Source organism: Phascolarctos cinereus, unplaced genomic scaffold (genome assembly GCF_003287225.1).
Source record: "Phascolarctos cinereus isolate Bilbo 61053 unplaced genomic scaffold, phaCin_HiC Scaffold_4;HRSCAF=312, whole genome shotgun sequence".
Taxonomy (NCBI): Eukaryota; Metazoa; Chordata; class Mammalia; order Diprotodontia; family Phascolarctidae; genus Phascolarctos; species Phascolarctos cinereus.
Genome location: NW_027555847.1, coordinates 695,306,696 through 695,320,027, shown reverse-complemented (window position 1 = coordinate 695,320,027; position 13,332 = coordinate 695,306,696). Strand labels below are relative to the sequence as shown.

The 13,332-nt window shown below is 42.1% G+C and overlaps 1 protein-coding gene across 1 annotated transcript in view; it reads left to right on the top strand.

Moving 5' to 3' along the window:
• The window catches only part of DNAH10 (dynein axonemal heavy chain 10), a 163,573-nt gene that overhangs the window by 99,430 nt on the left and 50,811 nt on the right, over positions 1–13,332 (top strand). The window contains 8 exon segments of the mRNA XM_020970246.2: positions 1,028–1,244; positions 2,476–2,595; positions 4,023–4,168; positions 5,903–6,055; positions 6,898–7,158; positions 7,359–7,531; positions 11,686–11,779; positions 12,446–12,613. Coding sequence (XP_020825905.1) covers positions 1,028–1,244; positions 2,476–2,595; positions 4,023–4,168; positions 5,903–6,055; positions 6,898–7,158; positions 7,359–7,531; positions 11,686–11,779; positions 12,446–12,613 — 1,332 coding nt within the window.

The following is a 13,332-nucleotide window of genomic DNA, read 5'->3' as shown; positions in this document are numbered from 1 at the left end:
AACATCGAGGAGGATAACGATAGTAATAACAATAATAGCATTTATATTGTACTTTACAAATATTATTTTATCTTCACAACAATCCTGGGAGGCAGGTGCTATTATTTCCCCATTTACAGAGAAGGAAACTGAAGCAAATCCAGGTTAAGTGATTAGCCCAGGATCATTCAACTAGTATGTGTCTAAGGTAGCATATGAACTCAGGTCTTGCTGACTCCAGGCCCAAGGCTCCAACCACTGTGTCACCTAGCTCCCTGTATACCATATATCAGATAACACTGAAGATAACACAGTCTGTGTACCTATGTGACTGGGAGGATCATAGCACCCTCAATAGTAGTAGAGAAATTGGGAAGGAGGGACAATTTGGGGGCATGATAATGAGTTCTGTTTTGGCCATGTTTAGTTTCAGATTCCTATGGGAAATCCAATTTGAGATGTCCAAGAGGTGGTTGGTAACACGGAGCTAGAGTTCTAGAGAGAGATTAGGGCTGTATCTATCAACCTGGGAATCATTGTAATTGAGCCCATGGGAGCTGTTGGGATCACTAAGCCAGGGGCCAGGACAGAGCCTCAAGGGACAGACTTAGTGGAGGTGACCTGGACAAAGAACCATAGAGTCAGTGAGTAGTGGAGAGTGGACAGGTAGGAGGAGATCCAGAAAAGAACATGTCATGCAGACTCTAGAGAGGAGAGAATATCTAGGAGGAGAGGGTGAAGGATGGCATGACCCCTCATCTGCCATCTTCATCTCTGCACTGGCTGTCTCCATACCCGAAGTGCCCTCCTTCCTCACCTCCATCACATTTCACTCCACCTCTTCCAAGAGGCCTTTCCCCCTTCAAATTACCGTGGATATATTTTTATTTACTCATGTGTGTGCACCATTTCCCTCAATAGAATCTGAGCCTCTTAGGTCAGAGGCCATTTTTCTTCTGTCACCTTAGCATAGTGATTACCCCATTACATAAATGCTTAGTGACTGCTTATTTTCTGACCATGTGCTTTCCCTTATTCTGTGGGCTAGGTGACTCAGTTGACCAAGATGTTGGATGCCTTACTTGAGACAGAAATAGAAGACCCTGAACTCTTGGAATGTTACTTCTTGGAGGCTCTCTACTGTTCTTTGGGGGCCTCCCTCCTGGATGATGGCAGACTGAAATTTGATGAATGTGTTAAACGAGTTTCCTCCATGTCAACAGTAGAAGATGAGGAAGTCTGGGCCAGACCTGGTGAACTGCCAGGTTGGTGCTGGCCGGTTTGACCCATTCTCCTATATGGGGCTTAATTTTTTTCTTCTATCTTCAGAAAGTGGAATTGGTAATTATTTGCAGCATGGTGGATAGAGGTCTGCAGCTTTGGAGTCAGGGGGACCCCAGCTGCTAGCACACACTAGCTGGGGAGCCCAGGGCACTTATTACTTAACCCTTCAGTGCCCAAGGCTCTGCTCAAAGATTGTGAGTCACAGAACGGTTGCCGATCTGTATCAGGGAGTATGTAAGTTCCTCACCCTGATGAAATCATGGATCTGGGCCAAAAAAAAAAAAAAAAGAATTCTTTTGGCTGTGGACGACTGTATAAATGTAGTAAGTTCCTGGTGAAATCAAATCCCCTCGTTCTCCATGTCTTGGAGATTCCAAGCTTCATTTTGTTGCCCCCATTTTCTCCCCTTCCCCAACCTGAAACTTGGGCAGAGATCATTTCTCTTTTGTCTTTGCACTCCTAGTACCTCACATTGTGCTGACCCATAGTAGGCTGCTTAATAAGTGCTTGTGGATTGACTGGTCGATTGATTTAGCCAAGTTACTTATTTGGTCTTCAGTGGCTGCTTGAATTTCTCATATTCCTGCTGACTTTGGAATATTTCTTCTTCATCCTTTCCTAGCTGTGTCTTTGAGTTCTGCAGTTACTTCCTTCTGCCCCATTACATAGCTAGGAATGTTTTTTCTTCTTTTTTTATAATCTTTTGTTTTTACCACACCAAGATCTCTTAGCATATACCTCTTTGCATAGCATTTTCATGGAAAAATGCAAAGCAGAGCTTTGCAGGAAAAACCTGCAGAAAACCATTGTAACCACTGTATCAAGATTTTTCATTCTACCCATGAAAAAAGAAGTCTCACCCGAGGACTGCTATTCACTGAGGTGTATTTTTTTTTTTCTGGAAGATTTGAACTTCCATACCTACTTAGAATGGGGTCTTGGCATCTCTCTGTCTTCATTTGGAGACCTATGACTTCCTCATTTGGGAACTCTTATGGTAGAAACTCCTTTTACCGATAAAGGTAAACTTGTCTGGCACTTTTGAATTCTAAAATGATTTTAAGATGATCTTAAGGTGTTTCGTGAGAATGGATAATTTTTGCCAACTGTTTTTATTGGAACAGTTCACAAATTTGATTTCATTTCCAACATATGCTGGAACTCACTTGCATTTCAGTGTTCTGTAGCTGAATCGTATGCTGTTTGTTTTAGGTCAGCTTCCAACACTGTATGACTTTCATTTTGATGGCAAGCAGAAGAAGTGGATCCCATGGAATAAATTAGTTCCTGAATACATTCATAACCCAGAACAGAAATTTATTGACATCCTGGGTAAGTAAGAATAGAATTAGCATGAGAATATTTAATTATTCTGTTTAATATGGGAGAGAAAGGCATCCTTGTGAATTACTTTCAGAGGTTCGGCCAACAGAAATTGTGGTAAGTATGGTTTAGTGTTGACTCCCAAATGGTTATCACTTTGTTTTGGAGGCAGTTGGGGTTAAGTTACTTGCCCAGGGTCACACAGTTAGTGTCTGAGACTGGATTTGAACTCAGGTCCTCCTGACTCCAGGGCCAGTATTCTATCCACTGTGCGACCTAGCTGCCTTGGTTATCCCTTTTTAATAAAGAACATGTTCTTTGAGGCAGTGGTGTCTTCATGCCCTATATTTGTCAGCTGGGTACCATCATTCTCAGTATCATAGGATGAGGGACAAAACAGACAAAGATGATGGTGGGGGTGGGGTGGGACACTGGCCCGCTCCCTGGCCAGCCTCTCTTGTATCCCTTGGTTCCTGGCATCTTTGACAAATGTAGAAGATGGCATGTTGGTGGAGCTATGGTTCCACCGTGCCATCCAGTGCTAATGGAAACAAATGGAATAAGCCAGAGCTAGAGATTAGAAATCTCTAGAACTGGTTTCTTTAATGGTGCCCAGTGTAACTCTCTTTATGGAATAGTTGTTTTTCTAAGAACTATGCAAGTCAAATTTTAAAATTGAATCAGAGATTATTTTTAATGCCAGCATTAAACAGGCAGCAGCAAAGCATGGAATACCAGGGTCTTCAAAGCACTGAAATGAAATGTGACCCCGAGGGCAATGGAGAGGCACATCATGGAGGACGTGAGGGCAGGCTACAGAACGGGAGAAAAGGATGGGACAGGCAGATGGAGGAGAGGAAGAAGAAGGGTCTGGCCAGGTGGCGAGGGTGAGGGATGGCTTGTGGACAGCCAGGAAGCCACGCTGGCATCTTCAGGATGCCTGGAGAAGTTGAGGAAGCCCTCCGACATGATGGATGTGAACAAATGGGAAGACATGGACAGGAGTTCAACTAGATGGGCAGGTATGGGTTGGCTGTGATCTGGATCATTGGAGGAGAATACTAGCATGGATGAGGCCTTATCCATTTGGGATTTGGACTGTAGGATCAAGGCACTATTGCTATTTATTTGGAAGAAAACTAGGTGATGAATACTTTTATGGAGCAAATAATCATGCCTCAAATTGTTCTGTTTTATGTATTTGGATTTCAGCATGTTGTGCATTTTGAAAGTGCATCTAGATTGTCAGTGATCAACCAGAGTTAAAATCTGAGCAACCAATGCTATTGAAAACAGTCAGTGCTAGAACTTAGTGAAGCCCAAAGCCCAAGTTATATGTCTGAGTTAGAGGAAGTTGTCAAGGTCTTTTGTACCCTGGTAAATCAATTCTAGGTTCAATCCGTTGCATTTTAAATGAATTCTTAAATGTTTCATAGTTCACACAGTGGATACCACCCGTACAACTTGGTTGCTGGAGCAAATGGTTAAAATTAAGCATCCTGTTATTTTTGTGGGTGAATCTGGTACCTCTAAGACAGCCACTGCCCAGAACTTCCTAAAGAATCTTAACCAAGACCTCAATGTAAGTCCTTGTGCTTAATTAGTAACAACCAATACTTCTCTAGCTCTTTAATATTTATAAAAAAAGACTGTGCAACTTACTTAACTCATTTGATTACATATTAGCTCATTAATCTATTATTTCTAATTCTTTTCATGTTTTGCTTCTTCCTTCCTTATAAAGTACTCAAACTATCCCTTTTGTAAATCTTTGCCTCTCCACCTTTCTTTATGTGCCTTTTCTGCTGCTTTTTTTGCATACTACTGAATTCCCTGGGAGAAGTCACAGAACTGTGCTGACTGAATTGAATACGAATTTATGTCATCTAATGTCACTGCTGTTTGACTTTCCTCTTACTCCTCCCTGGCTGACTCTATGTCACACTCACCACAGAAATTGTTGCAAGCCTTCTCTTTCCTTTCCTTTCCTTTCCTTTCCTTTCCTTTCCTTTCCTTTCCTTTCCTTTCCTTTCCTTTCCTTTCCTTTCCTTTCCTTTCCTTTCCTTTCCTTTCCTTTCCTTTCCTTTCCTTTCCTTTCCTTTCCTTTCCTTTCCTTTCCTTTCCTTTCCTTTCCTTTCCTTTCTTTCCTTTCCTTTTTCTTTTCTTTTCTTTTCTTTTCTTTCCTTTTCTTCTCTCTCTCTCTCTCTCTCTCTCTCTCTCTCTCTCTCTCTCTCTCTCTCTCTTTCTTTCTTTCTCAATTGGGGTTAAGTGACTGTGTGCCCAGGGTCACACAGCTAGTACAAGACTTCTCTTTTTTTCTCAAGCTGCCCTTACTTTCTCTTCCCTGCCTCTTAGCAGAGGACCTTGCCTCATACTTTACTGATTCAGCCTTTTTTGCCTGTCTAGGTATAGGTTTGAGGTAGGGGGTAAAGCCTAAGGGGAAAAAAAAGTACTCCCTTCTCCCTGGCTCCCACCTTTGGAATGCAGGGGTTGCTGCTCAGGTTCAGACACATCTTTTCTCCTCCCACTGGGTAGTTTCTACTCACTTCTCCCCAACAGCAACAAAATTTATAGTGTAGCCAGTGAGCATAGTTGTAAGACTTCTTTCAGATCTGTTCAGCATCTTATGAGTAGGAGCAGAAAAGGTAGATAATGGGAGTAATCCTGGGCTGGACCTGATAAAGTACTTAAAGGTGGGAAGAGGGGGATGGGAACTGGAGGTCATGAAGAGAGCAAAAAATAGGTTTAGCCCAAGTGAAGCATAGGGACAGACAGAATGAGAGAGGTTATGGTCATATATAGGAATGGCAGAGTCTGCCATGTTTTGTGCTCATGGATAGTGGTAATCCTGTAAAAATATGTGTAGGCTGAGAAGTTATCTCATCTCTTCCAATTGTATTTTCCTTACAGTAGAATGAAAGCTCCTTGAGGGCAGGGGCTGTTTTGTTTTTATCTTTGTCTATGTAGGGGCTACCACAGTTCCTTTTGCATAGTAGGTACTTAAAATTTTTTTTTAATTTTAATTGAATTGACTATGCTGCTGCCAAGGTCCACATGTAGAAACTGGCTTACTTGCAAATTGGCAGACGAGACCTGCCTCGTTCAGGGAAAAGGAATGACTCATGTCTTAAAGCACAATGAAATCGATCCAATAAACATTTTCAGTGAGTTGGAAAAGGTTTAAGTTTGAAAATTGTTGAATTAATAAAATAGATGGAAACTCTTCTTCACACTTTTGTGGTTGACTAATGAAGTAACATTATACTATTATGTCAAAATAGTTAGCTTCCTATCTCCAACACTATCTCCATTTCAGATTGTGCTCATCGTTAATTTCTCCTCCCGTACCACATCCATGGATATTCAAAGGAATTTGGAGGCAAATGTTGAGAAGCGAACTAAAGACACTTATGGACCACCCATGGGTAAACATCTCCTGGTATTCATGGATGATATGAATATGCCCAAGGTAACTGAAGGATTTCATTGAGAACATTACAATAGCCTCCAGGAAGTATGGATTCTCACTTGGAGGCTTCAGAATGGTTCCTGGGTTTCTTTATCTCTCTGCCCATGTACTCTGTGGTTTACTTTCTTAAAGAATAGTGGTCAAATTGAATAATGATATGTTAGTACGTGAATTCAAACTCTTCTGCAGCTTGAAATAATATTTCATTGCCTTTCTTTCCTTCCTTGCTTGCTTCCTGAATATACATATAGTTCCTACCCTACAAGATCCTAATAAACCCATCTAAGGAGAGGGACCTTTACTATACACAATAAGGATACTCCTGGGTGTAGAGAGCTCTTTGGCAAAACTTGTGTAAGAGTGTGCTGGAGGCAGCTCACACCAGCTCAGGAATGCTGATTATTACATTTTCAGTGTGATCATTTACGTCTTGGAAATCAGCAAATGCTTCAAATCAGGGCTTGATTTATTGATTTCATAGACTTAAGAAAATTATTGAGAAAATATTAATAATACAAACTAAACTTTACTGTATGTTGTGTGTACATTGTTTTTCTGGGAAGCTGATTGTTAAACATTTGCCAATACATCCCTGCCCTATCTAGCATTTAAAACTATACAGATCCTGGGAACCCATTTTGGAAAAATTTGTTTCCCTGGTAGAGTAAGTACACAGCCAAGATCCATGACAATGTATCTTCCGTGATAGAGTATAAGCTTCTTGAGGGCAGGGACTATTTCATTTTTTAGTTTCTATCCCCGAGGGCCTGCAGTGTCTGGTACATAGTAAGTGCTTAATAAATGCTGATTGATTGATTGATTCTTTTCTTCTCAAAAACAAGGTTGATGAGTATGGCACACAGCAGCCGATTGCTCTGCTGAAGCTCCTTTTGGAGAAGGGTTTCCTGTATGACCGTGGGAAGGAGATGAATTGTAAAGTCCTCCGAGACCTTGGATTCATCGCTGCAATGGGAAAGGCAGGAGGGGGTCGGAATGAAGTTGATCCAAGATTTATTTCTCTCTTCAATGTTTTCAACGTGCCATTTCCTTCGGAAGAGTCTTTGAGTCTCATTTATGCCTCCATCTTGAAAGGCCATACTAAGGTAATTTGAACTTAAATTAGAAACAGAAACTAAAGTATTATTTGACAGTAACTTGTGATGAGTTAAATTATAACCTTCAAAGGGCTCTTTGATGAGCGGCCCCTCTCCTAGCACCCAACTGCTTGGCACCCATCACTTTCCCACTATTTCCTCCTCCTCAATCAGGCCGTCCAGTTACCTGCGGTGGTCTTACTTTGTAGGTGTTTGCAGAGGCGATCGCCGCTGTGAGTGACTTGATGACCTTCTGCACGCTGCAGCTGTACCAGATAATTGTCCAGGACCTTCCCCCGACGCCCTCCAAGTTTCATTACATCTTTAACCTTCGGGATCTCTCTCGAGTTTTCAATGGGCTTGTCCTCACCAACCCAGAGCGGTAAGCGTATGTGGTCTCACCTGCACCTGGTGCTCACCATTTCCTCTTTGAGAGAGAGAGAGAGAGTCCCATTCAAGAAACTCCAGTGGCTTCCTATTACCTCCAGGATCAAATATGTTCAATCTTCTGTTTGGTGTTTAAAGCCTTTCATAACCTGAGCACTTTCTCTTTCCAATCTTCTTACACCCTATTCCTCTTCACATACTCTTCCATATGGTAACAGTGTCCTCCTTGCTGTTCCTCTATATCCCATCTCCTAACTCTGATCATTTTTGCTGGATGTTTCCTGTGCCTGAAATTCTCTCCTTCTACACCTTCTCCTCCTCCTTCTCCTACCTTTCCTGGCTTTCTTCAAATCCCAACTAAAGTCCCACCTTCTGCAAGAAGTCTTTCCCAGTTCTCTTTAATCTTAATGAAGTCCCTCTGTTGATTACCTCCAATTTATCCAGTCTGTATCTAGTTTGTATATACTTTTTAGCATATTCTCATGCTTATATAATTATGAGCTCCTTGAGGACAGGGCTGGGTTTTTTTTAAATCTTTCTTTGTATCCCCAGCTCTTAGCATAGTGCCTAATGGCACAAAGTCAATGCTTAATAAATTCTAGTTAACCAACTGACTTTCTATTAGCTTTTTTAGTTTTCCCCCTTTTAGTCCAAAGGCCATTCTTCTTGGCAGAGAAACAGTCAACTTAAAAATTGAGCATAGAGAGAGAAGAGGGGAAAGAGAGAGAGAGAGACAGACAGAGACAGAGAGACAATGAGAAAGAAGAGAGAGAGAAGAAAGGATAGAAAGAGAGGAGAGAGAAAGGAGAGGAGAGAAAAAAGAGAAAGAAGAGAGAGAATGAGAGAGAGAAAGGAGAGGGAAAGGGAGAAAGGACAGAGGGAGGAGAGAGAGAAGAGAGAAAGAAGAGAGAAAGAAAAGAGAGAGACAGAGAGGAGAAAAAGAAAAGAGACAGAGAAAGGGAGAGGGAGACAGAGGTCACACCATTCAGAGAGAGCACTCTAACAGGTGTTTGGGTAATCAAAATCTCCATCATCCTACCTCTGTGATGGTCTTGTAATCTGGTTGCTGAAGTCATCCATTTCCTCCTTCTGTCCAGGTGCTCTGTGGTGTGTCCCAATGATAATATCACTACTGTTTCAGCCTCCACTGAGCTTCATCCAAATACTTCTTGCCTCTGGCTCCTGAATGTTCTCCCATGATATATCTTCCTAATAGCTACCCCTCCCTTTTTTTTTTTTTCAGTTATTCTGTTTCTTTTGAATAAGGTATACCATTCAGGGCCATTGCCTCCCCACCTCCTACCCTTATATTGGTACCTATGAAGGGACCATTGAGGAAATTTACCTACTTTTATTAGGACCTCTAGTTTTCCTTATTGGTTGCCTAAACTTTGGCCATTTGAGTATAGACACTTGAGATCATACCTTTTACTGCTAGCTCCTTCTTGGTGTCTGAACCACTATTCTTTCTAAATTGTCATTATTTTCTGTGGTATCTAGCTTGGTGGGTATATGTTGGGAATGTTCTCCCTCTCCCATTCTTTTCAGTGTAAGGCCCCTTTGGTTATTAATTTGCAAGACCCCAGGCAAATAAATTCTTATTAGCCTATGTTCCATGTATTCTGGAACACACTTTACATCTGCTGCCATGCCTAGGTTCATCTCCACAGAACAAGACGCCCCTCCCAGGTTGAGCTCATCACTTTTTCTTATTGTTGTTTGTCCTTCACCGTGAGCTACTGACTCAAGCCTTCACCGTAACCACCTCCTCCAGCCTCCTCTCCCCTCTGATTGGAGGCTCGAGGCTGGACTACCAAACTCTTCCCCATGTCTTCCTTCATAGAGGGCAGAAAGTGGACTCTCAGCTCACTCTGCTTTGCATCTGCTGCCCTGCCTGGTTTCAGCTCCCAGGAACAAGATGCCCCCGTGCTGTCGGGTCCTCCCTGGTGTCCCCCTCCCCTTTCTTTCTTCCTTTTTCATGTTGTCTCCCCCTTCAGACTGTAAGCTCCTTGAGAGCAGGAACTGTCTTTTCTTTTCATTAATTCTATCTCCATTGTATAGTGCAGTACCTGGAACACAGTAGGTACTTAATAAATGTTGATGGGGTGGGGCTGGATTGGAGTCTGTGGAGTCCACATTTTAAGCCACAGTCTCAGAAGCCAAATCCCCTTCTTGGCCAGCATGTTCTTAGCTAGTAGTTCACCTCCCAAGTGAGTTTTTCTCTTTTGCACTCTATTGGCTGTGGTGCGAATGCCTTCTGTGCTCCTCTGGCCTTCAGTTTCTTGTCTGAGATTTCAATACTTTCTAGGCTCTTTCTGGCACTATAATTGGTGCCCACGCAATGCATGAGAAGTGGGTAGTGGTCTTGGGGGAAGGGCCTCTGTTATGTTGTATACCAAGCCCATCTTATTGCTGACAGGTTGACAAGTGGCTATCCAGTTCCCCCTGAGCAGGGAGTTCCCAGCCACTGCTGCTCTGTCCTTCCCCTCTCACCTCATAGCACCATTATCCCTGGGAAGATGAACAGCTGCTTCCCACCTCCTCTTCAAGAAGAGCCTCACATTTGTTCTTTACTTGTAAGAGTAGAGTGGTCCTTCTAGTGATGGCTAGGGGGCACCATGGTGCACAGAGCGCTAGGTCTGGGGTCAGGAATGCCTGAGTTCAAATCCAGCTATGCTAGGCCTGTCCTTGTCCACTGGTGATGCATATTGTATTCCACTGGCATGTCTTCTAAGAATCCAGGGTCACTTTCACACTATGATGGAGGAAGCATGAGATTGTTTTAAATTAAAGCAGGGTAGTTTATGGCAGATAATTTTTATTATGGTTTTTGTGTTCTATCAAGGGCTATCTCAGTGTGGCTCATAGGGAGATAGGAATAGATAGATACATCCCTAGTCTCTCTTCTCTGACCCTTATTCAAGGGAGACTTTGATTCTTGTCATTAGGGGCAGGGCCAGAGGCCAGCCACCCTGCTCTCCTCAGAGGGAGGGGATACCAGGCTAGAGTGATATTTCTGTTTCATTAAATATTGTTGGTCTAGAGGACATAATTTTTAAGGTTCATGCTAAACGTCTGATCTCTATTCATAAACAGAGAAAAGGAATCTCAAGCTTTAAATCTAGGGCTTGACTCCCTTCCTGATTAAACACCAGTTCCACAATGAGCACACATAACAAATATCAAATAAATTTATCTAGGTTGATAGCAAAATAAAAAAAGAGAAAGTGTATGAGCAGATAGATATGCACCAGGCAATGCAAATTGAAGGAGCTTTTCCATTGGGAATGAGGTAACTCAACTCAACCAAGAAAGAGAAAGTCCTACATCTTAGCCAAAGGCGAAATTCTTCTGTGTCTCTAGTGCAGCAAGCTGTGGTTAGCTACATGATGGAGATTTCCAGCTGCTCCAACTTCTTCCCAGAGTCTTTCTCTCCCTTTAGCAACTTGAAGAGAGGTTGGCATCACAGATTTTCTCTCTCATAGCTGGAAGCCGGAAGAATCTGGAAGCTCAAGAAGCAGGAAGGGAGAAGAACATTTCTCTCTGGCTCTTGCCAGCTCTGGCCTGCCTGTCATGCAGGTGTGGGGACATTGAGTCATCAGTATCCCCAGTGAGGAGAGAGCCCCATACCAATGGGTCTTGAGACTTGGGCTTTATTAACATTAACACAGCAATTAACATTTTAGATTCTCTAAATGTGTTGAGTTAGATTTCATTTGTTAGCCCATAAAGGGAAATGGAAGAATTTTGTCACTTTGTCCCAAAAAAATATTAATGTGTTTCTGAGTATTGTTCTCTTTATGATAAATCTCAGAGCAGAGGTTCTTAATCTGAGGTCTGGGAATTTAAAAAAAAATTTTGTAATAACTATATTCCAATATAATTGGTTACCTTTAGAATCCCGCATGTTTTATTTTATGCATTTAAAACCATGTTTCTGAGGTATTTGTAGGCTTTGCTGGACTGCCAAAAAGATCCATGATGCAGAAAAGGTTAAACTAGATGAAGGATAGGAAGTTCACCATTAGCTCCCTTCCCAATAGTGTATTTTTGAAATTTCAAAAGTTCTCATTTTAGTGAAAGTGACTGTTTTTGAGCTCTGCTCCTCTAGTCTGCATCCACACTGTTTCTGTTCTTTTAATCATTCAGGTTTCAGACAGTATCACAGATGGTGAGAGTCTGGAGAAATGAGTGTTTGAGAGTTTTCCATGACAGATTAATTAATGAACACGACAAGACTTTGGTTAGTATCTCTAAATGTAATTATGAACATAAGACTATAACTGTGCTCACAGTTACTCACTCACAGTATTGGTGCCTTCATGCAAAGGGCCAAAAAACCTGGACTTAGGAGTGATTTTTTTTTGGATATTATGTAGATGGCTGAAAACCAACAAACCAACATGGAATCATGTGATAAAGATAAACAAGCACACACAGGAAGGCTACATTATTTAGTACCTTTTTTATTGGAAAAAAAATTGAAGCCACAGACAAAACGTTCATCCAGATTCTGCTTGAAATGATAGCCAGGCAGCAGCAGGGTTAAGAATTGGCTGGAGTTGAAGTTAGGAAGATCTAATCTTCTTCAGTCTTGTCTCAAGACACTTAATAGCTGTATAATCCTTAGCAAGTCACTCAGTCTCTCTCAGCCTCACTTTCCTCATTTGTAAAATGGGGATAATAACGGCACCTACCTTCTAGAGTTGTTGTGAAGACCAAATGAATGGACATATGTAAATGGCTTTGCAAACCTTAAAGCAAGCACTATAGAAATGCTAGTTGTTGTTACTATTAATTACATGGAATTTCCAGTTGAATCATTTTAGCTAGTCTACTAGTAAACATTCCTTTTTGGACTGGTGTAAGTCCCCCTTGCTTTGTTTCTTACTCCATCTTCTTTTGGAAGGTACAAGATCATATCCGGGCCTTGGTTCAGGAACATTTCCTGGATGACTTGGAATTTGTCATGAGAGATCCTATACTCTTTGGAGATTTTAGGATGGCCTTGAACGAAGAAGAGCCTCGGATTTATGAAGACATCCAGGATTATGAAGCTGCAAAAGCTCTTTTCCAGGTATGGCCTAGTCGGTCATCTTTAAGGTGGCCTTTTCTCTATGGTACCAACCTGACAGTCAGTTTAAAGATGGTGGATGATGGTGCACGAGTTTGGGTCCCAGCCCTTCTGTTGACATGTAGGGTGTAGGGGTGCTGAGATCCAAAATCATGACAAGTGGGTCCTCTCCTAAAGAATTCAACCCAAGCCTTCTTTTAGCCAAAGACAAGATTTATTAGAACATCCTTCATATTGGGCAGACTGTTAAAGAGTCTGAACATTAGTGAGCTGTTGGCTAAATTATAAGAACCCGAGCAGCAGCTAGATTGTAAGAATGTGAGCGCCTGAATGGAGACAAGGTGGACCTTATATACAGAAAGACTGTGGGGGAGATCTAGGAGTGGTTAAGTAGTCTGCAGGGACTGTGAGGTAATAGAATGCCGGGGACCTGGACCATGTGGCCAAGGGAGAATGGAGCCTAGCTAGGATTAAGGGTGGGAAGTGGCCTGGGGCCATAGGGAGGTAAAACAACAGAGGGCTAGGCTAGGATAAGGGTAACAGCATTGGGAGACTGAGCATAGGCAATAATGAAAGGCCAGTTGATAGGATTATAGCCTCAGGTGACTACCAGAGATTTGGCCACTTGGAAAAGTCCAGGGCTTTTCCTTTCTGGGATCCAGATCCCAACCCCATCACTTCCATCCACTTTATCATTGTTTTCATTTCATGAGCTGAGCTCC